The sequence below is a fragment of the Lonchura striata genome, chromosome 8 (genome assembly GCF_050655825.1).
Source record: "Lonchura striata isolate lonStrDom1 chromosome 8, ASM5065582v1, whole genome shotgun sequence".
NCBI lineage: Eukaryota > Metazoa > Chordata > Aves > Passeriformes > Estrildidae > Lonchura > Lonchura striata.
In genome coordinates, this window is record NC_140710.1 from 30,044,353 (window position 1) to 30,069,684 (window position 25,332).

The following is a 25,332-nucleotide window of genomic DNA, read 5'->3' on the forward strand; positions in this document are numbered from 1 at the left end:
ATCAGTGCTGCCAAGGAAGCAGTGAGGAGCAGAAAAAAGGGATGGAAATTACCTTGATGTGAAGGAAAAAAATGTCTGCAGGCTCCCAACTTCAACAGGAGGTTTTTCAGGTAGCATTTACAAAATTATAAACTTGCAGAAATTGCCTTTCAGAAAGCATCATTCCAGCTGAATGTTCCTGACTACAAAGCACATTAATTCAGCCAGCACAGTTATTTAACTGGTGAGTCTACATTTAATATGTGTTTATATTCATTAATATTTATCTCATCTTCCACAAATGAAATTAGTAACAGCAAGCCAGAGATTTTCTCCACATGGCTCCTGCAAATGCATTAAACCCAGCTATCTCCAGAGGCAACTGTGGGCAGAGCTTGGCCCTGTGTGTTTCTGTGGCAGCTGTGCTAAAATTATGCTCCTCCCATTAAAAGAATCCTTTTTTTTCTGGATCTGGCTTTAGTTATACAATATTAACAGTGAAAATAGAGCTAAGAATTCATGGCTTCATATGCTTTCAGTTTAAATTCTATTTAGAGAAGTCTCGGGATTTTTACAAGACATCTTAAGCATCCAAATCAAGCTCTTGCCTTCCATAATTGCTTTTTTAATCCTTTACTTTGAATATGACAGGGTACCTTTTATTTAAACTCCTTGAAAAGAAGCATGGGAGGTTAGAGATGAGTGAGCTTTAAAGTGCTGAGAGAAGGATGGAATGGTTAGGGTGGGATTTAAACAACATCTCATTCCACCCCCCCGCTGTGGGCAGGACACTTTCCACTGTCCCAGGCTGCTCCAGGCCCCATCCAGCCTGGCCTTGGACATTTCCAGGGATCCAGGGCAGCCACAGCTTCTCTGTGCCAGGGCCTCCTCACAGGGAAGAAAGTTCTGGAAGGTCACAATGAGGTCTCTTCCCCAGACTATTCCTGGGATGCTCCCTCTGGGACAAGACCCTGTGGCACCTTGAGCTGCTCAGCCCGTCATCCACCCACATCTCCTCATGGTTCTCAGGCAGGTTCGTACAAAGCTGCAAAAAAAGGGCAATTCCACACTCACCAGGGGTGTGTCATCCTCAGGAGAACTCCTGGCTCTGGGCAGTGTTTGGCTCTGGCCGATGCCTCAGGTTTTGGCTTTTCTATTTTTCAGATTCTGTGCTGCTTTAGTGTGTGGGTCTGGGCTTCATATTCAGGGATGGTGGCTCTCTGCACAGAGCAGGGAGACAAAACAATTCCTGCTCTAGCTGGGACCAAGGACAAATGATCCAAATCTCAGCCCAAGAGCACAAACAACGTGGGCTGGAGAGAGAAAAACAAGCAGGATGGGACTGCATGGGCTAAAGCTGGAATTGGACAATTAACTCCAATATGCAAATGAAGCAGAACTTACAAAAGTGAGAGACCCCGTGAGCGGTCGTGCATTTTGTGACCATTTTGGGTTAATCTTGGGTGCAGCCCTGGCTGGGCTCTTGTGCTGCCCGAGGTGGATCCATTGAGGCCTCTTAATAAATCCCTGCTTTATTCTTTAGCTCTGCCCAGCCTCTGCTCTAGGTCAGCCTTCACAAGGCATCATGGCCATTGTTGTTTTGCCACTGGGAGTGAAGTGATGCTGTGTGAAAGGATGGGAGTCACTCAGTCCTTCTCCTCAGAGCCCTGGTGCTGTAATTGCTGTCAAATTACTTCTGTTCATGCTGCAGGAAAAAATCTATTGAAGGCTTTTCTTTCCCAGAACTACCCTGGATGTCTTTTCTCTTTACATACAAGTAAAAATAATGGCAAGTAAAATTGAATAGATGACAAACAAGGAGCCTGCATTTCAAGGGATAGCATCAAGGAGCTGAGGACTTCATCTCCAATTCCCTTCAAATTGCTCAAGTAAACAAGTAAAATTCTCAGGACTGAGAGTGTTTTAAATCTATCACTCTCCAAGTAGACAGTAATATTAAAAAATCCAAGAGTTCACTGTGATTGCTGTTCCAGAGAAAATTGGCTCCAAACGGGCCCCTTGTACCAAATGTTCTCAGAAATGTTTTTATACTGTTCACTTTGCCACTTGGGCAAGTAGAAAGTGTTGTTCAAATTTGATTCTTGCTTTTTCAGATACTTTGGGATCTTTTTGAGAAGTTAATATTTAAATATATATATATATATATATATATACTATTTAATTCTAGTTTTTTGCACCAAAAAATACTTAGTCACTGGAACTGAAGGTTGGTAAATACTAACAGCAAGATGTGGGGGGAAAAAATCCACAAAAACAACCAACAAGAGCATTCAGGTTTGGCCATCCAGCTGTCCATGGGTGTATGGAAAGTCACTGCACAGAAGGCACACAGGGATTTCCCCACTAAAGTAGGTGAAATTGCCTAAAATTGTACAGCTTAAAATAAATGTGGATTAAAAAAAAAAAAAAAGAGAGGATATTAATTCATGAAGTTATAAGCAGAACAGAAAACACGTAAGAAATTTGAATATCATTACTTCTATAAGCTACATGGGAAAGTGCCTTGTGCAATGATCAGGTGAGAGGTTTAAATTAAGCATGAGGAAGTAGATTTTAGAATAACACATAATTTAACACAACTCAAGGCTATAAAGGGAGTATACAAGAAAGAGGGGGAGGTATTTTTTTGCAAGGGCATGTAGTGACAGGACAAGGGGATAGAAATTTAAAGTGACAGAGAACAGGTTTAGATGGGATATTGGGAAGAAATTCTTCCCTGTGAGGTTGGGCAGGCCCTGGCACAGGGTGCCCAGAGAAGCTGTGGCTGCCCCTAATCCCTGGAAGTGTCCCAAGCCAGGTTGGATGGGGCTTGGAGCAACCTGGGACAGTGGGAGATGTCCCAGGGTGGAACTAAAGGGTCTTTAAGACCCCTCCCAACCCAAATAAATTATTGGATTCTATGGTTCTATGAAATACAAATATGGTTAAAATATAACCAAATTAATGGGGAAACCATCCACAGTGCTTTTCTTCAGCTCTGCAGTGAACACCAAGACTATCAAAACATAACAAGCAAGCTGGCTCCTGATGGGTTATTAGAGAAAAATGTGACCAATCCATCTGAACATATCTGTCACAGAGCTCTGCTCGCTGCAGAACTGTGCCTGGCACAGCTGGTGACTGCATGTAATCATCATTTTTTAATTACAGAAAACAAAGCTTCCAAAGGAACACAACAAACTAGGGCACAAGCCTGGAATCAGAGCCCAAACATTTAGAGGTGAAGCCATGTGGAGCTGACACGGGGGATTTCCATCTGGCACTGTTTAGGTGGCTGTGGTTGTCTCTGCCTGTTCTGCTGCTGTGAGCACAAGGACTCAAGAATGCACCAAGAGTGCTCCAAACACACCCCAGTGCAAGCAAAGGTAAGAAATAACTGGGGGAAAAATAGAAATCCATACATGTGAGAGCATAAATTCTCTTTATACTTCTGCTTTTAGCAATACAGACTCATTTTTGGGGCTGCCTGCATTCACTGCAGCATCACTACTCCTTTCCTCACAGTGGGAGAGGTGCTGGTGGTATCCAGAGCAGCACAGACATTTTTGGGATTGGGAGTGTACAAAGCCCCACTTCCTGCCCACACTCAGGATAAAATAGTGGGTACAAATCCAGCTGCAAACAGCTGAAACCATTTTTGGAATATTTCAGCTGACATGTTACAAATGCTAGTATTTTCTGTTTTCAGCAGAATTGGGAATTCAGCAGCACTCTGAACCTCTGGGTATCTGCAGCACGGGATTACACAAAGCTGCTGTGATACACTGCAATTTAATAAATTATATTGTAATCTAGCTAATCTTGAGAGAGATACCAGCACAATACAGGATTAAACTCCATATTAAATTCTGGGAACACTTTCTGTCTTTGTGGCACTTTATACAAAACTCTTCCAGCTAAATTTACCCAACCCACCTGGGATGGCTGAAATCAGATTGCAATTTCTCCTCAGCTTGGCCCAACCTGAAATATTCTGGATAGGCTTGTAAAATTTTAAGAAACAAAAAAAAAAAATTAAACTAAAATAACAACAACTCATACTTTGGCTGCTGAGAATACCACCAGCATGTTACATTCCTGTCCAGGAGGAGGGGGAAAACATACTGAAACACATCAGAAATTGATCTCTGCTTCCACAAACAAGTAGTATAAATTTATTAGAGGGTTGTTCTGGTCAAATCTATTGAAACATACACGGAGTAGGTTCTCCCAGAGGTGGGGAATAAACAGTCCCTCATTTTACCAGTGTTTTGTTAAGATCTAACAGAAGAAAATCAGTAAGAGGTGGAGTCAAAGACTGCAGAGGCTTCACATCCAACCCTGGCTCCTGCTAGAGCACTCCTTGTACAATCCCAGTGCCCACCTTGATCTTCACATCCCATCTGTGCCAGTCATGAAGTTCCCTGGAGTGGAGAGGATCATGTCAGGGAACATTCAACCTCACATTCTTACCTCTAAAGAATAATTCTTAACAGAGGAGCACAGGATTTGGCATCTTCTAGCACTGCTGACAAAGCAGCATTTCTCCATAGGTTTGTCTGATACAGGGGAAATAACAAAGAGCAGAGGCAATAAGGGGTCTGTGATGGTTTCAACATCTCTTTTCAGGATCACAGGTTGGCATCTTCCCTCCAGCAAGCAGGAGATTCTGTTCTGCAATATTACCAGCCCTGATTTCCATGGATTTCTTTGTACTGCCTGTCTACTCTTGCTCCTACCAAAATATACAGGTAAGTGTGCCAAGCAGATTGTGGTTTCAGGGATTTTCTGTAGATTTGGCTTCCACAGGCCCAAGCACAATCTTACACAATGCTCTATAAAAGAAAACAAAAAAAAAAAAAAAAAAAAAAACCCTTAGTATCTTCTCTGTGGCAACGTTCACAGAACCCTGGCAAACTCACACTTGCCACACCAATCCAATCACAAATGGCTTGCCTGGATTTGGGACACACCTTTCCATATTTAACCTAATTGTGGCAGGACAGCAGCAGCTCAGACAAGGTGTTTGGTAGCACTTTTTATTTCTGAGTGCAGTGAGTCCCTCATCTAGCAGAGGATAAACAACCAGCAGCCAAAGCTGCTTGCACAAGAGGGATGTGCACAGCTCGCTCACATGTTTTAACAAGTGCTCTCAAAAAGAATGTTCCAGGCAGGGTTACATTTCTGTCTGAGCCTCCCAGAGCATCAGCTTCCCCTTGAACACTTGATAATCCTAATTTGGGACTCAGCAGAGGTAAACAGCACTTGCCTTTGCAAGCAGGTGCTAAGCAAGTGATATGCTACTCCTGATTTCACAATTAAAAAGCAAAGTTCAGCACATTTTGTTTACAGTTACTATAAATAATAGCTTGGGGGGAGTGAAGAACTTTTGAGAGTAACTTATTTCCTATGTTCCATGACCTCAAACAAGCCTATGACATCCCTGCTTCGGGAACACAGATGATCCTCAAGCAAATTCCATGCAAATCTTAATCACGCTACCAGTGAAGAAACAAAATCAGGAAATCCAGCATCCTCTAAACCAGCAGTCTGACTACAACACATAGCCTGAAGTGACTCTATTTTGTATCACCACTGACAAGTCAGGAGAATAAAAATATCTGGTATAACTGCCCCAGGGTGACTCGCCTCCCTGCAAAAACAACCAAAAAAAAAATTAAATAACTGCTTTTAAAGTCACAGAATGTCCTCAGTTGGATGGGACCCATGAAGATCATAAAGTTTATCATGGATCTGCTTAGGGATCCATTTTTCAAGTCAGCTTCTCTCTGAAAACAAAACTGATCCTCACTCCATTACTGATAGCTTCTACTCAGAGAGAGGAAAAAAACTGATTAACTACAGATAAATTGATTTCAAGTAGAAATTAATAGCTCATGTAAGGAAAAAAATGAAGGAATTCAGTGTTTGGCTTAAATGAATGTGAATACAAATCCAGGATTGTTCTGTTTTGCCTTCAATAATATTGAACGAGCTCTGAGACTTAAAGTAAAAATCATGCCAGAAGCAAAGAAAGTATTTTTCTTTTACACGTGTAACTCCACCATTTTATTATCTGCAAAACAGCAGCAAGTCAGTTCTAGTGTCACTCCTCTATGGATGGTAGTCAAAAAAAATCCAAAAATCCACCCTTAAGGAGAAGAACTGCAATACTGATTCTTATCAGCAGGACAGTTCAGTATTTAAATAATAACTGTGAACACCACCATGCAGTGTTATCTCATGATGTGGAAAGAGTGGCCATCCCTTGGAGCAGACCAGGATCTGACAACCTGCAGGACAGGCTGGAGCTCAGTATCAGCTCAGTCTTCCTTCTGTCCTCCAGCACTTCCTCTGGCATGTGCCTCCTGCTATCCTTCCCAGCTGAAATCAAAGGCTGCAATTTCTCCTCAGCATGGCTCAACCTGAAATATTCTGGATAGGCTTGGAAACTTCTAAGAAACAAAAAAAAATTAAACTAAAATAACAACTCGCACTTTGGCTGCTGAGAATCCCACCAGCTCTCCCTTTTCTTCTTTTGTACCATCTTCATCTAGGAAACTCCTTTCCTCAGTTTTCCTCAGTTTCCCTCAGTTTCTTCACCTCCACCTCTCCTCAGAACAGTCACCCCTGCACTGTGGATGTTCTGGTGTGGGACAGGATGAACAGTTCCCTGGGAGGAACCTGCTGCTGCCTCACTCACCACTGCAGCAGCAGGTTTGCAGTAACAGACAGAGCTCACAGAAGTTCATGCTGTGCTCCCACAGATTTCCTGTCATCTCCTGGAGGGGCCAGGGGTCACAAAGCCAAACTGACAGCTTGCTGTTGTAAAGGAAGCCCAAAGCTACACTCAGGCAAACCACACTGCCAGTAAACTTTATTTATAAACATACAAGCTCCTGAATGGCTGTGCTGAATGCACCAGGACCACAGGCCCCAAAGACAGATCAACACCTCTTTGACCAGTATTACAAGGACAACTGTTGCAAACATCATAAATGTTTCTCTCCCTCCCCTTCAAAGTGAAAACACAGCTGACTGTGAATTCCCCATGCAAAGTCCTGCATGATGTGGTATCCTCCAACAGGAAACAAGTTGTTGGCTGCACTGAAGTTTGGCTGTGCAGTGTTCAGAGCTCCTGGTCCAGCACAGTTTTATTGTCACAGCGCTCAGCTGATGTGATTTAATGAGGATCATGATTTAATTCCTGCCAGGGTAGTTGACTATCTCCTCCAGATGGGAGGAGGAATACTTTACAAGGGACATATAAAAATTGGGAAAAACCAGAACCCATCTTCCCTCCAATATGACACCCTAAAGGAAACAGTTTCAATATCCTATGCTAAAATTATGCTCTTTGCTATTGTTTTTTTTGCATGTCCTTCCCATTACCTCCCAAAGATGAATTCCTATAAAGAATATCCCTTATCTGCTTCCCACTCCATCCTCAAACTGCCACAGTGCAGTGGAGTTGGACTATCCCCCATCCTGCCACAGCAGCTGATGTTTTCTGAACTGAATCCCGGCCTTTAGAAGCTGTAACCACCTCTGGTTGATCAGATCAGCTTACACCACTGGCGTGAAGTCAGTTTTTCTTTGCCTCTTTTTCTTCAAGAGGCCAGGAAACCTGAATGTGATATGGCTCTAGTTCTTCTGGAGTGACATAGTCTGGAGCATTGCCCATCAGGTCTCGTCCCCTGAAGGATTTTGGAAAGGCAATGACGTCCCGGATACTTGGAGCGTCAACAATGAGAGAGATCAGCCTGTCAAGTCCTACAAGCAGAAAACAAATTGGTGAAACACTTGAGTTATGGCTCTGTATTACCTCCCCTGAGTCAGAAAAATCAGAAAGACTGAGGAGGTAATATCACTGAGCTTGAAGAAAAAGAGTGAAGCAAGTAAGGGAGAAAAAAATTAATCTCAGCTGGTAGCAGAGAAACAGATTTGCCTCGAGAGCAGAAATGTCTACCAAAATAAAGCTTTTCAATATTGCAGGAAGCTCTGTAACACACTAAGAGCTGCAGGACACAGACAGCAAACACAGCAAAACAAAACCTGGGCAGCTGAATGGCAGAACACTGGCAGGGCTCTGCTTGACAGCTCAGAGCTCTGCATCAACCAGTTTGGAAGGATTACGACTACTAAGAAAAAATCAAGAGGAACAAAAGCCTCTAGATGACTGGATGGAGGAATGTCAAACTGCAAGACCACAGGTTAAAATACTTTTGTTTTTTGTAGGCTTTTTTATTTTGGTGAGTGTAGGGAGGGTGTTGTTGGTTGGATGGGTTTTTCCCCCTCTTTCTTTAAACCAGGAACTTGCATTTTTCTAGGGAAAAAACCAAACCCTGACATTTTCTGAAATAATGAGCAAAACAGGTGAGGAGAGAAGGGAAGTGAGAGGGGAAGGGTGTGAAACACAAGGTGCCATTGCTGCCCCATGCCTCCAGGCAGGCAGCACAGGGATCCTGCTCTGGCTGCACAGGAATGGGAACAAAGCTGACACAACCTCACTGAACACAGGGTTTGCAGATCAGCAGATAAGGACCATCCTTAGAGCCACCAATGTCCTCACTTAAGACCTAAATCCCACTGTGATCCTGGGGAGGAAGACCCCAACTTTCTGCTCTTGGTGACCAGACCTCTGTTTCTTTCCACAAAGCTGCTGCAGAAGTGGAAGCAGCAAGGCTTTTCCTAACAACCACGAGGCTTGTTCCCAGGATCTAGTATGCAAAAAAAAAAAAAAAAACCAAAAAAACAAAACAAAGACAAAAAAAAATCCAAAACCAAAACAGAAAACCACAAGAAAAACCCAAACAAAAACCAAAAAACAACTAAAGATCTGCATCAGTAGAGCTACAGATCACTTACCTAAAGCAATTCCTCCGTGAGGTGGAGCTCCAAATTCCAAAGCCTCAATCAGATGGGAAAGCACCTCGGAGTCCTCCTGCAAAATCATATTAAAAGGATAAGCAATGCTCTTCCTATTAGCAACACAAGATGAAGGTACAATGAAATCATCCATTGCTCAAGGCTAGAACTTATGTTTTATCTGAGAAGAACGTGAGTGTTTCTTTCAGAATATGTAATTAATATTTCAATTAATCAGTGCTTTGAAACCTCCAAGAGAGCGTTAGAGGCATCTGTAGGTGTTACCTTCAGCACTTTCTCCAGCACAAAACGCTGTAGTTCTGCACTGTGAATTCTGATGGAGCCACCTCCAACCTCATTGCCATTCAGCACAAGGTCGTAGTGCTGGCTACGGACCTGCAGAGAGACAGGGACAGGCACCTTGGTGAGGCTGGGCCACAGCTGCACCTAAAAACAACCAGCACAGAGATGGAAAATGTTGCAGACACTGGGAATGAAGCCATAGAACTCTGTAAAACTGCTCTCTCAGGGGTACATGGCAATTCAGGTACCAGTCCTGCTGGAGGCATGGGGTGCCTCTGACGGACGTGGGAGGAAAACAAATCCTTTTGGAAGATTCATCAAACCTGAAGCACATGAGAAGGGTCAGAATATAAGATTTCTGTTTCCTGTCAGCTCCTTTTGCTGGGGCACATATGAATACTTGCTATTTGCAGTAATCAGGAAGCCATATCTTCTAGACACATACAAGATCATAGAATCACACAGTGGTTTGGGTTGGGAGGAACCTTAAAGATCCTCTAGCTCTAACCCTCTGCCATGGGCAGGGACACCTTCCACTATCCCAGGTTGCCTCAAGCCCTGTCCAGCCTGGCTTTCAACACTGACAGGGTTGGGTCAGCCACACCTGCTCTTGGCAATCTGTGCCAGTACCTCGCAGGGAAGATTTTTATCCCAATACCAATCTAAGTCTACCCTCTTTCAGTTTAAAACCATTTCCCCTTGTCCTATCACTACTTGCCCCTGCAAAACATTCCTCTCGGCTCTCTTGTAGCCTCTTTGGGCACTGGAAAGGACTTTAATGTTGCTCCTGAGCCTTCTCTTCTCCAGGATGAACACCCTCAGCTTCTCCAGCCTTTCCTCATAGCAGAAGTGCTCCAGTCCTTTGATGATCTTAGCAGCCTCCTCTGGACTCATTCCAACATATCTACATCTTCCTTGTGCAGTCAGTCCTGTGAATCTCTTTTTACACTAAACCCAGCTGCTGCTTGCCTGGTTTTCCAGGGGAGCAGCTGTAAGAGAGCCAGCATGGCAGGCAGGAAGTTGGTTACCTTTGTGGGATCAGCATACAAGAGGCTGACATCTGAAGGATGAGGCGCAGTGAAGGGGTGATGAGCAGATTCCAGTTCAGTGGGATTCTCAGCTTTGGGAAGGAAAAGGGGGAAATCCACCACCCAGAGGAAGTGAAAGGCTGTGGGATCACGGAGTGCCAGCCCAGCTGCCTCCAGGAGGTTGGCACTCAACAACCGCAAGGCTCCTAATGCAGAGCACTGCAACAGAGAAGGGAGAGATGAGACAGGGTGATTTCACCATCAGGGAAACTCAAACACACACCAGGCAAAGAGTGTTCCATAAAGTACCACAGACAGCATCAGCTGGAATGCATTGCTGCCTTGAACATTCTAGCCTCATATCCTGAAATATATAATCTTCCTGCTGAGGCAGCAGCAGCACCAGGTTTGACAGAGACCAAGTAAGGAGCTTGGAAGTCCATGTTTTTCCAGCTATTTCATCCTCAGAACTTTCTTAGACTAATCTCCAGCTCCACATATGTGGATTAACTTGGGGATCACATGTAAGATCCACACTTTGCAGAAAAATGAAGGCACAGAAGAGAATCCAACAAAATGTTGGCTACTGAGCAAAGCATGACACCTTATCATAAAACAATGCTTTGTTTTATTTCTCTTTATTCTTGCCAGCAACATCTGCTGAATAGAATAGAGAAAAGGGTAGGAATACAATCTCCCACCATTGCTGCTAATAAGTCATGCACTTATGGGAGACACAATTACCTAGTTGACCTCATTTTCCAATCTGTATGATGCTTTAAAAATGAAGTTAAAAGAAAAGAAGGCACTGATTTGTTGCAGGGTTTTTTATATTTCAGCCTTCATTTCAGTTACAAATCCTGCCCAGAATTTGACTGGGGGCCATAAAGTAATAGGCACATTTCATGCTTTATCTGCTGTTGCTATAGCTGCCGTTCCAGAGAAACAGAAAATTAGATGATGACCTATTTTAATAATAAGAAGAATCAGACTAAGGTCAGATAACATCAAAACCATCATCAGCAACATTCAATTCAGAGAGCCACCCAAGAAATGCCTCCTACCACTTGCTTGTGTTCTCCAGCTGCCAGCAGCACCACATCACCCTCCTGCATGTTCAGTGCTTGGATGAGCTCTGACTGCTCCTTCTCACCAAGGAACTTGGTAAGCAGGGATTTCAAGCTTCCATCAGGTCTGTGGATAATTTCCATGATTTCCTGGAGAAAGGTAAGGCTGTGTTCAGTGCAGTGCTGCCCTCTCTTGCCTTGAAGCATTACATGCTCAGGTTCTGACTCTCAGCTATAAAAACTGCTCTCCTACCTCCCTCTGCCTTTATCACTCACCCTTCCCAAAGCCTCAGAAGAGTTTCTCTCTCACCTGGTTAAACTGGGATTTTGCAGACTCCTTCAATGACTCCAAGTCTTTATTTGTAAGATATCTCTGGGGAAACAGCAAGAGAAGACACAGCAAAGATCAGCTTGGATAACTTGACTAGGTATCAAATCTACTGACTAAGCTGGCTCCAAACTTCCCAATTCTTTTGTTTCTAGTTCAGGCTGTGGAAGAGGATGGGGTCATTAGCACTGGGCTGGGTGTTTGCTCTGTGGGCTCCTTTTAGGAAGAGACCCATCCAGACCTATATTTTCCCCCCACCTCACAAATAAATATATCTGGTCAGCAGGATCAGCTCACTCTGCCTCCAGCCTGCAGAAACAAGGTTACACCACCACACTGTGGATGGGGAATGCAGAACTCAAACTGGAGGAAGAACAGCGAAAAAACAACTGGGCTGATTCTTGCATGCAAAGCCATGAAGTAAATGAGGACCTGCATCAAGATCTTAGTTTTTTTCAGCTACTCCAGTGTTTAGGGTGGGTCTAGATGCCACTTTTGTGTTGCTCAAACAAACACATCTGTGCCCTCTTGTGGGAAGCCACTAACTTGCACTTGGTGCCAAAATGAAAGGAATCCTAAGGGAAATGGCCACAGAGCCCTGCTCCCCAGATAAAACTCAATATTTAGAGGACTTGTTTTTTCCATACTGTCCAAGCTACAAAGATGCCTATAGCCAGAATTAAATCTATTTCCTTGCCAAAATGCAGGGCTGTGTCAAAGGTCTTCCACATCTATTGTCAGCCTTGGATTTGGTCCATGACATTCTCATTACAATACACAAATTGTACCCAAAAATGCAGCTAAAGCAAACAGGAGGAGGACATGGAACCACCTGACCCTTTTCTGCCTAGCCCAGAGCTGTGCTGTGCCCAGCCCTGTTTCAATCTCCTGTCACAAGGCACAATTTATTATTGAGATGCACATCAAAAAGGTGATAGAAAGCAAGGTGAAACCCCAAGAGGGTTCTCTATCCTCATGGGATCTTGCAGCTTTATTGTTTTCCTCCTCTTCCTAAGGCTAAAATACTCTTCCTGTTGCCTTATCATTCTAACACCACTCAGCCCAACCTGACATGGATTACAACCAATCCCAAACTCCCTTAAGAATACCAGTAATAGCAAGGAACAAAGGAATTCAAACTGGCAGTTTATTTATTCCACATAAACCATAAACAAGATGTAAGAGCTTCACTTACCACTCCCTGAGGAATACAAATGGCTCTGATGGAACCACGTGGGTAACTGAGGGCATTCTGCAGAAACTGAATGTTTGATCCTCGTAAAACATCACTGATATCCATGATCTGACAAAGGAGAGAGCACAGGAAAAATCACTGCCGGTAGGAATACAAAGCAAAAACTCCTCCACCTTCCACACTATTCCCTTTTAGAAGCTTTTGCTCCTTAAACAGTCAAGATACATTGCTCCCTAGCACTACATCACCATTATTTTAAACTTTTATTACAGCATATATTTTTCACAGTCAACTGATTAAATCCTCTCTTCTTCAGCAGACTGCACAAAGCAGCAACAATGGGACAGGCACCTTGGGTAAATTACAGCACTCAAAACTCCAGCCAACCGTGTATCCATGATCCAAAGGTTATTAAAACACTGACTGAAAGGAAAAGCTGCAAATCTCTAATGGACAAACCCTCACCTTCATCCCAAAGCGAGTGTCTGGTTTATCAGTCCCATACTCAGCCAGTGCCTCCTCATATGTCATGGAAGGGAAAGGAGTCATAATGCAGCCTCTTTCCTCAGGCCAGGAATGTTGCAGGAGGCCCTCTATGAGCCTCTGGATCCCAGCTTGATCTACAAACGACATCTCTATATCTATCTTAAAACAGAGAAGAGGAGGGGAATTCCACATTAGCTAAAGGTTGTGCTTTCACAGTGCTACTTGTGAGTACACAGCAAAACAAGAAACAATACACAAAATGACATCACAGCATGACTGCATTAGGCCAGGAATGTGCTTAGGATCACCCTCCAGGCTGATGACTCAGGCAATAACCTCCTCAGAGAGTGAATGAGGTAAGGATGACAAGGACAGAGAAACAGCCTTGAGTGAACCAGGCTAACTCAGCCTGGGATTTCAAGGCTGGAGAATGGGATGTCAGACGTAGCAGGACAGGAGGAGATTAAAATTAAAATCACTGCTGCAATGCAATTCCCACATCTGCACCTGGGGCACTGCAGCCAGCCAAGGACAGGAACCCCACACTCATCCCACAGCAATTTCCAAGGGCTGTGTCTGTGAAGCACACACCAAACAACTCTGTATCCCCCCAGGCAGCACCAGACTAGCACAGACTAAGCCTCAGGAAGGGAAAAGAGCTCTGAGCCACTTGGGTTGAGGAGCAGGGAGCAAGGCAGCAGAGACTGGTTACCTGGGTGAATTCTGGCTGCCTGTCAGGCCGTGAACCCTCATCCCTGTAGCAGCGAGCGACCTGGAAGTACCTGCAGTGACACTTTGACTTAGATAATGATTTAAAGTATCCTGAACTCAACTGTGGCTATAGAATTGATCATACAAAAGAGAAGGACAAAATAAGTAAATCAGAGAGAGAGTGCTCTGTTCCCACAGGAGATGATCCTTGTTCTCATCTCTTCAAAAAAATGGAATTTTGAGTGGCAGCAACTCTATCAGCAGCAGCATCCATCTCCAGCCATATCTTCCAGAGGCACATGGAGACTGCCAGGTGAGCTGTCCTCCAAGGGCAGCACTCTCAACTCTTTATTCCACCTTCCACTCCACTCCAGGACGCTCCTAACAGCCGTGCAAAACAATCAGATAAGACCTGGCCTGCAGTTCACTGTGTGAACAATTGTCTCCCTGTCCATCCATCTGATTAGGAGAAGTAAGCCCAATTAAAAGCTTTGCACTTGGGCACCCTGACATGCTTTTCCTTGTCTCAGTCATGCTCAGCTGCCCAGCCTCACCTCAATTAGTTCTGCAGGTTACTCCTGGAGCAGCTTTCATCACACATTAGATTTTCTGCCCTTCAGGAAGACTCTGCTTCAGATCAGGTTTGCATTTAACACAGCAGCAAAGATTTCAGCTTTCCAGAAAGATACATTTCATCTGACTGTAAAGCCCTAAGTATTTCAGGATCCCTCTTCAAGACACAAATCCTTGGCAGTAATTTTTTTTAGGGAAATTTCTAAACTTCACAGATAAAGCAGTCAAACCCTAGACAGGACATGCAGAAAACAGGAGGCCAAGAAACTCTTACCTGTCCAGGCCTCCAACCATGAGGAGCTGCTTGAACTGCTGAGGACTCTGTGGCAGAGAGTAGAACTTGCCCGCTTCCCTCGAGGGCACAAGGAATTCTTTGGCTCCCTGGCATCAGAAAGAAATGTACAGAGTTCAACAAGTAAGTGGCCCCAGTTCCTGACAGAGCAAACACTAGAAGTGCAAGAGGAAAGGACCTATTTTTCACATTATAAAATCCCACATGTGAGGAAATGGCTGTTTGTACATTACACTTCACATTTGTTAACCAACTTGGTTCAAAATATCTGAAAGGAGAATTCTGCACCTTATTCTCTGAGAGACTAATGCATAATAGACCAACCAAGACTGGGGTTTAAATGCAAGAACTCCAGAGTAGCTACATCAACAATTCCTCAGCTACAGCTCTCTTCTCTCTGGCTATTTTTGAAATGAAAGAAAGGAATAGAAGATCAGAAATTAAATTTACTTGAGTATGACCTCTACAATAACCTACTGAAGAGATAAATGCTGAAAAGACAGTGCTTGAAAGGTTTTTGGGTTTATAATCCCAGGGTAGACTTGGATTCAACATGTGCTCTACAAGGCAGAAGCTTATGTTGTTTGGAGGTTCAAAATTATGACATGAATTATTACCTCTCCCCTTTCTCTCCCTCTACTTTTCATAGGATCTGTGGATGATATCAGAAGATCCACAAGCTGTTATTTAGCAAGGAAAAAGCAATGAAGGCTGAGTAGCAGCTGGAAATGATTCAGCCCTGACTCTGCAGCTGTAGGAGGCCAAAAAGCATCACATACATACCCCTGGGGTTCTTTTAAACAGAGTTGGAGTTTCTACATCCACGAACCCTGGAGAACAAACACAGAATATGCTGAGAGGAGGAAGAACTGACATGACAGAGTAGGCTAGAGTAGGGTTAGTCAGTAAAAGAGGTCATCTAACACACCATGGAGCCTCTCCAAAACCAACACACTTTGCTACTTCTAATAATTATTCCTGTAATGACAGATCTAAAGGCTCTGAGCTACTCTGATGTCCTGCCAGAACTGTTGATGACAGAGGACTTCAAACAAGCTGAAAATGTGTCAATTCTCTATCTATTCTGAACCAGGCACTGATTTTCCAAAAAGCACTTCCTGATTCTAAGAGAAGCAAAAGCCCTGAACAAAATCCATGCATCTGACATGCCTCAACTGGGTGACCAAAAGAGGGCAACTACCTGCAAAGACTCTTTTCTCACTGGAAACAGCTAATTTGAAACAGGTTGCTCAGAGCTTCATCCAATCTGGCTTTGAACACTTCCAGGGATGGAGCAGCCACAATTTTTGTGGGCATCCTCCTCAGGCCTGACAACATCCCACTAAAGACCTCACTACAAGCAGACGTGTCCATATTAAGTGGGACCAGTTTGGGGTAACAACTTGCTTAGGAATCTCTGCCAGCACAAGGAAGAGGCAGCAGGGAGAGCTGGAATGATTGCTGCTCCAAGCAGCTCCCTCACCGTGGAGGTTGCAGAGGTACTCGCGCATCCTCATCACCACACGAGAGCGCAGCCGCAGCGCGTTCTGCAGCCGGGAGCTGCGCAGGTCCAGGTACCGATATTGCATCCGCAGGGCCTCGGACTTCTGGGCAGGAGAGAGGGTTAAAAGACAAAATTCAAATTGCACGTCCACTGAAGGTGCTCCTAAAGCTACAGAGAAAAAGGAAAAGCTGAATAAAGGGATGGTTGCTGCAATGTGCCTGTTACGCAAAGCCTACAGAAATACGGCAATGGCTTGAAACAAAAAACCAAACTGCCTACAAAAGTTGTGGCTGCCCCATCCCTGGAAGTGCTCAAGGCCAGGTTGGATGAAACTCTGAGCAACTTGGTGCCATCCCTACCCATGGCAGGGGATTTGGATTTTTTTTAAGGTTCCTTCCAACCCAAACCATTCTGTGATTCCGTGAGTCAAATGAAACAGCCTCATTTCACACTCAAGAAATCCAGCACAGCACCATTTCTTTCACTTTTTCCTTTGCCATCAGTGCTTCCAGAAATCAGGAATCATTCAAGCCCTGTTTTCTGCTTAGCTGTAATTGGAGATAAATCCTCTCAGCAAATAAACAGCACCTCTGTTTTAAACACCATCATTCCTCCCAAGTGAAGTGGGGAGAACCAGACTCAGCTCTCAGATGTTTTGCCATCATCCTGGGCAAATTCCCAATCTAGTGAAAAGTCACCACTCTGGTAAGAAAAAAGAAAGAAAAACACAATCACCTTGATAAAATCCTTGATTTCAAAAGGCAGCTTCTTGCAGGAGTTTAAGATCTCTGCAGTCTCTGCCTTCACTTCAATTTCCCCTGTTGGCATTTTCTAGAACAAAAAGGCAAAAAAAAATTATAACAGCTGGACAAAGGTATTTCACAGATGCTCAAAGAGAAAAAAGGAAGCAATGTGATTACCCTCCCTCCCTTCTAACAGTGTATAAGTCAGAGAGCTTCTCCCAAGGACAGATTTCTTCCAGGTTTCCCTTCTGTTCAGAGACACACAAGTCACCTCACCAAAGGTGGCAGCTTCTTTCCCAGTAGCATACTGGTCAATAAACACAATAGCTGCAGCAAAACCACACTGTAGGTTTCAGTGAGCATGAGCAGCAGCAGCCCTTAACATGAGTCAAAAAAGGTAAATGATGAGGAACTTCTCAGAACTTCCAGTTCTAAACACCAGTTCTCAGAACTGGTCTTCTTTTGACTCTATCCCAGGGGAGGGCAGGCAGCTCCCCTCACACAGCACTGAGGCACAGCAAATTTCACTTATCCTGCAGAACTCTCACTATTTACCAGCGGAAAGGACACACAACCTTCCCACAAAAGAAGAAATTAATAAAAGAAATAAAAGCATTGTTGGAAGCCTGGATTTTAAGTGGACATCTATGAGGTGGAGCAAAAAGGAGTTATGATCATAAATACAGTCCTCTTTTTAGACCTGCCAGTTATATGTACAATCCTGACAGTTCAGTCTATAGCTGATTACAATGACAGCTGAGGAATGCAGAACATTAAAAAATTATTCAACTTCTGTTTCCTATACAAGGAGACCAGCAAAGTCAATAAATAGGTGGAACTCGACACAATATTTATTTTCAAGCAAAAGAAATTCCCACCACACTCTGAAAGCCTGGAAAAGCCAGTATTATCCTTGCCAAGGGCTGGAATCCAGTTTAATTTGTGTCTGTAATGTGCTCTGAGATTCTCTGTTACCTGACACAACACTTATTTCACCTCACACTATCTGAAGATGGGCTGTCACACAGGCAGAGCCCGTGGCAATGCTCTGACACAAAGCCCACCATAATCCCACCACCCAGGGTTGTTTCCTTCAGGGAATAAAAGCCCTAAGAGCATCCCCTGACCCCATCCTCACCGGGTTCTCCTGCCCCAGGGGCCGAGGGGACACTGTCCCAGTGATTCTCACCACAGACTCCACCGGGGCGTTGGACAGCAGCTCCTTCATGTGGGAATGTGCCTGCAGGGAGAGCACAGAGCCTCACAGGAATTCAAAGAACAGGACAAAGGCACTGTGGCCAAGCACCTCAATCCAAAATCACTCTTAAGGCAGGGGAAACAGCACCGATGCTTCTGTTGCAGCATCAGGTCAGGGCTCTCATGACACCTCAATCTACTTGTGAGTCAGAGGACCCAGTCTGACAGAGTGGCTGCTGAAGCCAAGCTACCAAAGGAAAAATAAAAACAGACACATGTTTTGGTAGCACTTACCTCATCCTGAGGAATAACGACTTGGGTCAGTCCCTGGAAGTCCCTCAAAACCAGAAACAGGCCTTGTCTGATCCATGAAAAGCAAAAATGGAAGAACATTTTTTTTTTTCACAAATTTAGTAGTTTCTACTTTTTAAAGCATATGGCAACTAGCTACACTTTCAGTACCCTGCAATTCATCCCAAAGCACTTCCAAGTACTGAATTATAGACACTTGTCCCACACCTGAACTTCACCTGAACAATTTATTTCATATTGTGATCAGCCTCAGACAACACACAAATAACCAGGTGAGGCAGGATTTTAACTTGAGCTTTCATGCACGGAGAGCTGGGATTCTGGACATGTGAATTCTCCTGCTGGGAAACATCACTCAACTAAAAACAATTAAATGAGCAATAAAACTAAAATTCACGTGGAATAAAAACAACAACAACCAAATCCAATCATAAGTCAAGAAGGGGAACACTCATCCCATAAAAAATTCCATGTGAACAATCCACACTGCCAGACTCAGAACCACAAATCTTGATTTCTTCAAACTGCAGCAGGGACAGCTGCCATTGTGCTTTATCCATCAAAAAACTGCCCAATGGGACATGCTCTGAGGTCTTTAAAAACAAGATCACCACAACCACATTGCAATAATCCTAACTCCGTTTCCTGGGTCCCCATCCATAACTGCTCAAAGATGAGACACTCAGGACCTCCTAAAATCAAAAAACCCATGCAGACCATCACTGGAGAGCAATGCTGGATGAAACACAGCTTAGACTGGATCTGGCAAATAATCATCTCCATTTTCACCAAGGTTTGCACTTACCTTTGATACTGAATCCATCCATACAGGGTTACTTTCTGTCCCACATGAGCAGCACGCAGCTCTCCACACGTGTTGGTCCGAGTGACAAAACTGTTGAAATCTTAAATAGAAATAAATAAATATATAAAAAAATCTCTCAAGGCTTTTGCAGATGAGACAGAATAAATAATAGAGCTTTCCCTCCCAATAAAATTTATATATATACATGGAAAAGTTACTTCCTATATAAATCTGCACTAAGATACTATAATACAAACATGAAATGAAGCTAGTCATGTATTTTAAATAGGGATTATTTGTTTCTCAGTTAAGCTTTCACAAAGATACTTTAACATAGCCTTGCTGCAACCTGCTGCCCTGTAAATTTCAGGAGCAAGAGAAGCAAAGGTCATAGATCAATCCTGAGGGACGCTGACAAATCCACATTTAAATCTAGAATCACAGAACAGTCTGGGTTTCAAAGACCTTAAAGGTCATCTCATTCCACCCCACTGCCATGGGCAGGGACACTTTCCACTGTCCCAGGTTGTTCAGAGCCCCATCCAGCCTGGGCTTGGACACTTCCAGAGATGTGGCAGCCACAGCTCCTCTTAGCAACTGTGCCAGGACCTCACCACTCTCACAGGGAAGAATTTCTTCTAATATCCAACCCAAACCTGCCCTCCTTCAGTTCAAAGCCATTCCCCCTTGTCCTGCCACTGCAGTTCCTGGTGGTGACACAGCAGAGCTTAACAAACCAAGAATTCAACACCCGCGGAGGAGCGTTCACTTTACACCATGCAGGTGTAAATTGAAGAGTTTCTGCCTGAAACAACTGGAAGAAGGCCTGAGCCACGGTTACAGAAAGGTTTGCACAGCCCCCTGTGTGCCTGCAGTCATGGCCCACTCACAGAACCAAGCACACCATTTACAGAACGTGCAAGAGGCGCAGCTTGCAAGAAGAAGCCTGAAGGATGCCGTGACCTGGAAATGTATAAATAACTTCCAGAGCCAATCTCGCTACCTTCATGACAGCCTTTAGAATTGTAAGAGATTGAGACAAGACGCTTAATAAAGCGATATAGGGAAAATAACCAGCAGAAAGAGTGATATTAATCGACTGTGTGGACTACCCTGACCTGTAAAAAAAGGAACCCAAACCTCGAGGGGATGGGACCAGCGCGGCTCCTCACCTGGAGCCGCGGCGGCAGCGGCCGGCCGGTGCAGCGCTCGCACCAGCAGCCGGGGCAGCGCCATCCCCTCAGCCCGAAACACGGGGATGAGCGCCGGGGACCTTCGCGGAGTGAAAACCGAGAGTTCCGGAGGGGAAAAGGAAAAAGGGAAAAGAGAAAAAGGGGAAACAACCCACGGCCGCTTCCCGCCCTCACTGCCGCCCGCCTCAAAGATGGCGGAGGGGGCGCGCCCCGCGCGGGGGCCGACGGGAAGGAGTTCGAACGGCGCCGGCGGGCCGCGGCCGCCATGGCGGAGGAGGCGCCGGAGGACGGCGCGGTGCGGACCCTGCCCAGCCTCCGGCGGCTCTCCCGGGCTCTGCCCTTCGGACGGAGCCACGGCCGCCTCGGCGTCAGCTCCAGCGGCCGCCACATCGTGCCAGCGCTGTGCTCTCAGGTACGGGGAGGCGCGGGCGGCGGCGCCTCCCTGTCCCCTCCGTGTCCCCTCAGGCGCGCCGCGCTGCGCCGCGCGGGAAAAGCAAACCTTAACCTCGTTCCTTTTCTTTTCGTGTCCCCCTAGGAGAAGGCGGACCCGCAGAAAACAGCGTTCCTGCTGCGCAAAGCCTGGACGCTGTACAGCGTGACCCCCCTGTACCGCTTCCGCCGCTGCCGCCTCCGGGACTACGCGCGGCTGCTGGGCGCCTTCATCGCCGCCGAGAAGCAGAAGGGGCTGGCCGTGGAGGTGGGCGTCGAGCTGGACATCAAGGTGGCCCTGTCCAGCCTTGCCGACCTCAGGGGCAGCGAGCTGGACCAGGATGCCCTCCTGGTGCAGGTGAGACCGGCTGTTTTTGTTGTGATGAAACGCTCCGTCTTGAAAGAAAACCCCAAAGTTAAGCCCTAGCTGTGTGGAATGGCTACTGGGGTATCCATTGTGATTTAATGAAACTGAATCCTGTCTGTTTTTAACTGGAAATGAACATTTACAGTCTTAGGCTGTGCCAGGGGAGGTTTAGGCTGGAAATTAGGAAGAATTAGACATTTGAATTGGCTGCCCTGGGAGATGGTGGAGTCACTGTCCCTGGAGGTGTTTAAGACTGGATGCGGCACAGTTAAAACCCTGGTCTAATGACAAGGTTGTGTTTGGTCACAGGCTGGACTTAATGACCTCAGAGGTCCTTTTCAGCCTGACTGATCCTGTGATCTCCCCTAAGCAATGCATACAGTAAATATAGCAAGTTTGAGTTCAACTTCTTAACAGCACCAGAGTACAACTATACTCTGTTATAAACACAACTATACAAAGCAATCTCTGTCTGATGTTTTAGTTCAGCAGTCAATTTACTGCCAGGACTTGGATGGGTTATTTTTCTTCCTGGATAAAGCATAATCCCACTTCCTGGCCAGATCTTAATTAATTTCGGAAATGCTTTGCTTCAAGTGAAATGTGCTACTTAAATGTCAGGTTCATTGTGTCAATGGTTGTAGGATGTACCATGGGAGGTAAGCAGCATAAACTCAGGACTGTTCCTAAAGAATTTAAAAGTGCTTTTTCTGTTGTTTTCAACAGAATTGCATACAACTTTTAGGGATGTAATGGATGGACTGAATAATTGTATGTGTTTGACACAAAGGAAAAAAAAAAAAACACTTTTACCAAACACTTAAAACTTACAATCAAAATCTATTTTTAGCTGAAAAAAAAAAAAAAAAAGCCGTACCTGTTTTGCAGCATTGCAATGCTTCTTCTCCCCATCCCAGCTCTCTTCGAGGTCACAAGCCTCCTCCAAGAACTCTGAAGACAAACTGGTGTGGTCGGGCTGGTTCTGCTCTGTGTTTGGAGATGACCTTTCCGAGAACGTGCCAGAGCACTTCACCTGCCTGCCCCTGTTCCTGACCCACGGGCCCGAGAGCTACACGTCCCTGGTTGGCAGCTGGTTCCAGAAGACTTTTGACTGCTGCTTCCGCCGCCTGGCCATCAGCCCCCTGAACCTCAGCTGGATGGTGGCCATGTGGGCTGGCTGCAAGCTGGACAGAGCTGCCTCTGCCGTGGAACTCATCTTCTCCGTGCCCTGCCTGGCGCAACCCCTGGATATTTCCTACGCCATCCACCCAGAGGATGCCAAAGCTCTGTGGGACACGGTGCAAAAAACGCCAGGAGAGATCACCCAAGAGGAGGTGGATGTCTTCATGGACTGCCTTTATGCCCACTTCCACAGGCACTTCAAGATCCACTTGTCAGCTGCAAAGCTGGTGAAGGTTTCCACAGCGATTGCCTCGGCACACTGTGATGGGATTGTGAAGGTGAGGCCCTTAGCAGTTTGTCCTAATGCTGGCCAAATAAAACAGGTGTACCTGAAGATCTCATGTTTCTTTTGCATGATTTCCTACAAGGAATTGTTAAACCCTCAGCTTTTACTAGTCATACTTAGCTTTAGAGGTGGGGCAGCTGCCAGTACAGTATTTTATTACTGTGTTGCAGCAGAAGCTACTTGCCTGGGATGAGAAATAGGTGTATTAGCTGTGATATGAACAAGAAAGTTTCTTAGGCCATAAAAAAAACTAATTTTGTACTTAAAAAGATCCCAAACTTTAAAGAAAGTTCCTAGCTTTCTAGTATTGCAGTTGTTAAGACACAGGTAAAAGACTCCTTCATGTGTAACCCTTTTCATAAAGGTGCTGGTCTTTCTACAGAGGTATCTCTAATATCCTTCAAACCACACAATATTAATCCTTCAAGCAGTATAATATTTTCTTATGAGTTAAAGAACAGTTTGTGTAAATGCAGTTGTTCAAATTTACCCTATGATGATGAACACATTGCTTGTTTTTATCTGTAATAGCTTAAAACAGTGTGAAACAACTTTTTCTGTTGCAGGTAAGTACACAAAGATATCTCAGGCTTTCTGAAGGGTGCTCTTGTGGAATGTGTGGTGTAAATTCAGTTATGGCTTTTCATAATGGGGTATAATTCAAGTCATATGCAATATGGGAAAAGTAAAGCAACAATTGAGCAGCTGAATAAACACACAGAACACTTGGTAGTTTCCTTCCAACTAGGGCTTCAGGGTGTGGAAATCTGGCAACTACAATTTTTGCTTTGACAGGCTTTTTTCTCTTTCTTGCAGATTCTACACAGCCAATACCTGCCTGGAGTGCTGATGCTACTGACTGAACTTGCAATCTCTCAGATACAGTGAAAGCCATTTCAGTAGCACTTCATACTAAAAAGGCTTTTTGTTTGGACAATCTGTGCTGAGAAACGACCAGGAATCTCACTCCTGCAGCATCTTCTTTCCTCTCATTCTGGCTGTCCAAAGTCAGACTGTAACTCCAGCACTTGACAGTGTAATTCCTTGCACAGCAAAGTCAAGCAGACATTTGTGAGCCCTGAAGAAGGGCTGCAATGCAAACTTGTGACAGCTTCCTGAGCAGCTTTGTTTTCTGAGAGTCACTCATTTCATTTATGTGCAGGTATCAGCTCAGAGACAAACAGTGCAAGTTCTTGATGCAACATACTGGCACGTGTTTCTGTTGTTTCAAAGCTGGTTTTCACTGGACACCTTAAGCTTATGCAGACCTTGGCTAAACTATGACTACACTTGGGCTAGCCTAAATGCAAAGTTCAGCACACCTGAGAAAGGGTGCATGCTCTATAATCCAGGGCAGAAAAACTCCCTTTTTAGCTTGTTAAGGGTACTTGATAATGGTGGTATTGTTCATTTATGTCCCAGTTGGCCATGAGATTGGACACGAGGCTCTTGTCAGCCTTTTGGTCCTCGCAGGGAAATTGATAATAGGAAAGTGAGGTGTGGATAAGCTTGATAGTTACTAGGTTTTGTCCTTATGTTGGTAATCTTGGATGTAATCCTCTAGGCCGGAGAGCTCTCAGGGCTGGAGCTGTGTGCTATAATTTGATGATGGATCCCTCCCTTCTGGAGCAGGTCAGAGTTCAGAGGGACATTTAAGGAGCAGAAGGTAACACCGGCTAAGATGTTTTTGTAATACAGTACTAAATAAAGAAAATATTTTCCATCTTTTGTCTTAAGGAAAGACCACCAGTGCCTAATTAAATATATCATTGCATGGAGCTTCTTTCTAACTACAGTGTACCAGACCAGAACACCACTTGTTACTTATTAAATGCATCTGTGAACAGCAAAATTCCAAGTCTAGTTTCTTGCTTCACACTTGTGCAGCACCTCTGGGAGCTGATTTGTGCTATGACTTTCTCCAAAATAGGGGTGCAAATTTCCTTTCTTTTCCCAGTGTAAAACAGCCTAACACATGATGTAACTGCATGTCATGTGTTAGGCAGTTTTCTTGTTTCCAGAATTAAACAAAGAAACATGCACTTGGTTTCACATTCTTTACTACTTGAAGATGGATTGGTTTTGCATGTTGAGGTTGAAGTCTGTAGTAATTCTTTCTTACTCTAGTAAAAGCAGCTAAGTGATCTTCTGAAGGTCTTGACAGCTCAGGAGGCTAATTAAACTAGCACTTCTGGTGCTTTAGTTTCCTTATTTGAAATATCTCAGACAAAGTTTGCTATCTGGAGTCACAAGAGCACTGGACAAAGGAGCACAAGGTCTGGAAATAACTGGCACCTGTATTTGGTTTGAAAATAGGACTGTTACACTCAGGGCTAAGTTTTAAATGCTCAGCTCTTTCCAACAAATTTGCATAAATAATCTCTAAAATCCTAAATTCTTATAGCCTGTTTTAACCTCTTCCTTGTGTTGTCCTGATTGTTAAATGCAGTTAAGTGAGCGGAGATAAGATTTAGCCAGATAACA

At 44.5% G+C, this 25,332-nt stretch overlaps 2 protein-coding genes across 16 annotated transcripts; one reads left to right on the forward strand and one right to left on the reverse strand.

The window, feature by feature from the left end:
• Window positions 1-4,126: 4,126 nt before the first annotated feature.
• Window positions 4,127-21,222, reverse strand: DARS2 (aspartyl-tRNA synthetase 2, mitochondrial). 15 transcript variants are annotated; one of them, XM_085586784.1, is made up of 18 exons: window positions 21,084-21,222; window positions 19,392-19,491; window positions 18,569-18,635; window positions 18,216-18,317; window positions 17,070-17,165; window positions 16,314-16,437; window positions 15,614-15,660; window positions 14,813-14,919; window positions 13,967-14,036; window positions 13,234-13,413; window positions 12,769-12,876; window positions 11,556-11,618; window positions 11,243-11,395; window positions 10,179-10,397; window positions 9,133-9,243; window positions 8,848-8,923; window positions 7,550-7,752; window positions 4,127-4,403 (listed from the first exon to the last, which is right to left on the reverse strand). In XM_085586784.1, exons 4-17 carry the CDS (start codon window positions 18,303-18,305, stop codon window positions 7,565-7,567), a joined length of 1,632 nt encoding a protein of 543 aa, XP_085442910.1. In that variant the 5' UTR covers window positions 18,306-18,317; window positions 18,569-18,635; window positions 19,392-19,491; window positions 21,084-21,222; the 3' UTR covers window positions 4,127-4,403; window positions 7,550-7,564. The 15 variants fall into 15 exon arrangements, with proteins under 15 accessions (XP_085442910.1, XP_085442909.1, XP_077641389.2 ...); XM_085586783.1 differs by having other exon boundaries at window positions 4,127-4,814; XM_077785263.2 differs by lacking the exon at window positions 21,084-21,222 and adding an exon at window positions 20,564-20,771.
• CENPL (centromere protein L) lies at window positions 20,836-24,700 on the forward strand. Its single transcript, XM_077785266.2, has 4 exons — window positions 20,836-20,996; window positions 21,120-21,371; window positions 22,298-22,840; window positions 23,665-24,700. The coding sequence occupies exons 1-4, from the start codon at window positions 20,850-20,852 to the stop codon at window positions 23,734-23,736; spliced, it is 1,014 nt and encodes a 337-aa protein (XP_077641392.2). The 5' UTR covers window positions 20,836-20,849; the 3' UTR covers window positions 23,737-24,700.
• Window positions 24,701-25,332: the final 632 nt, after the last annotated feature.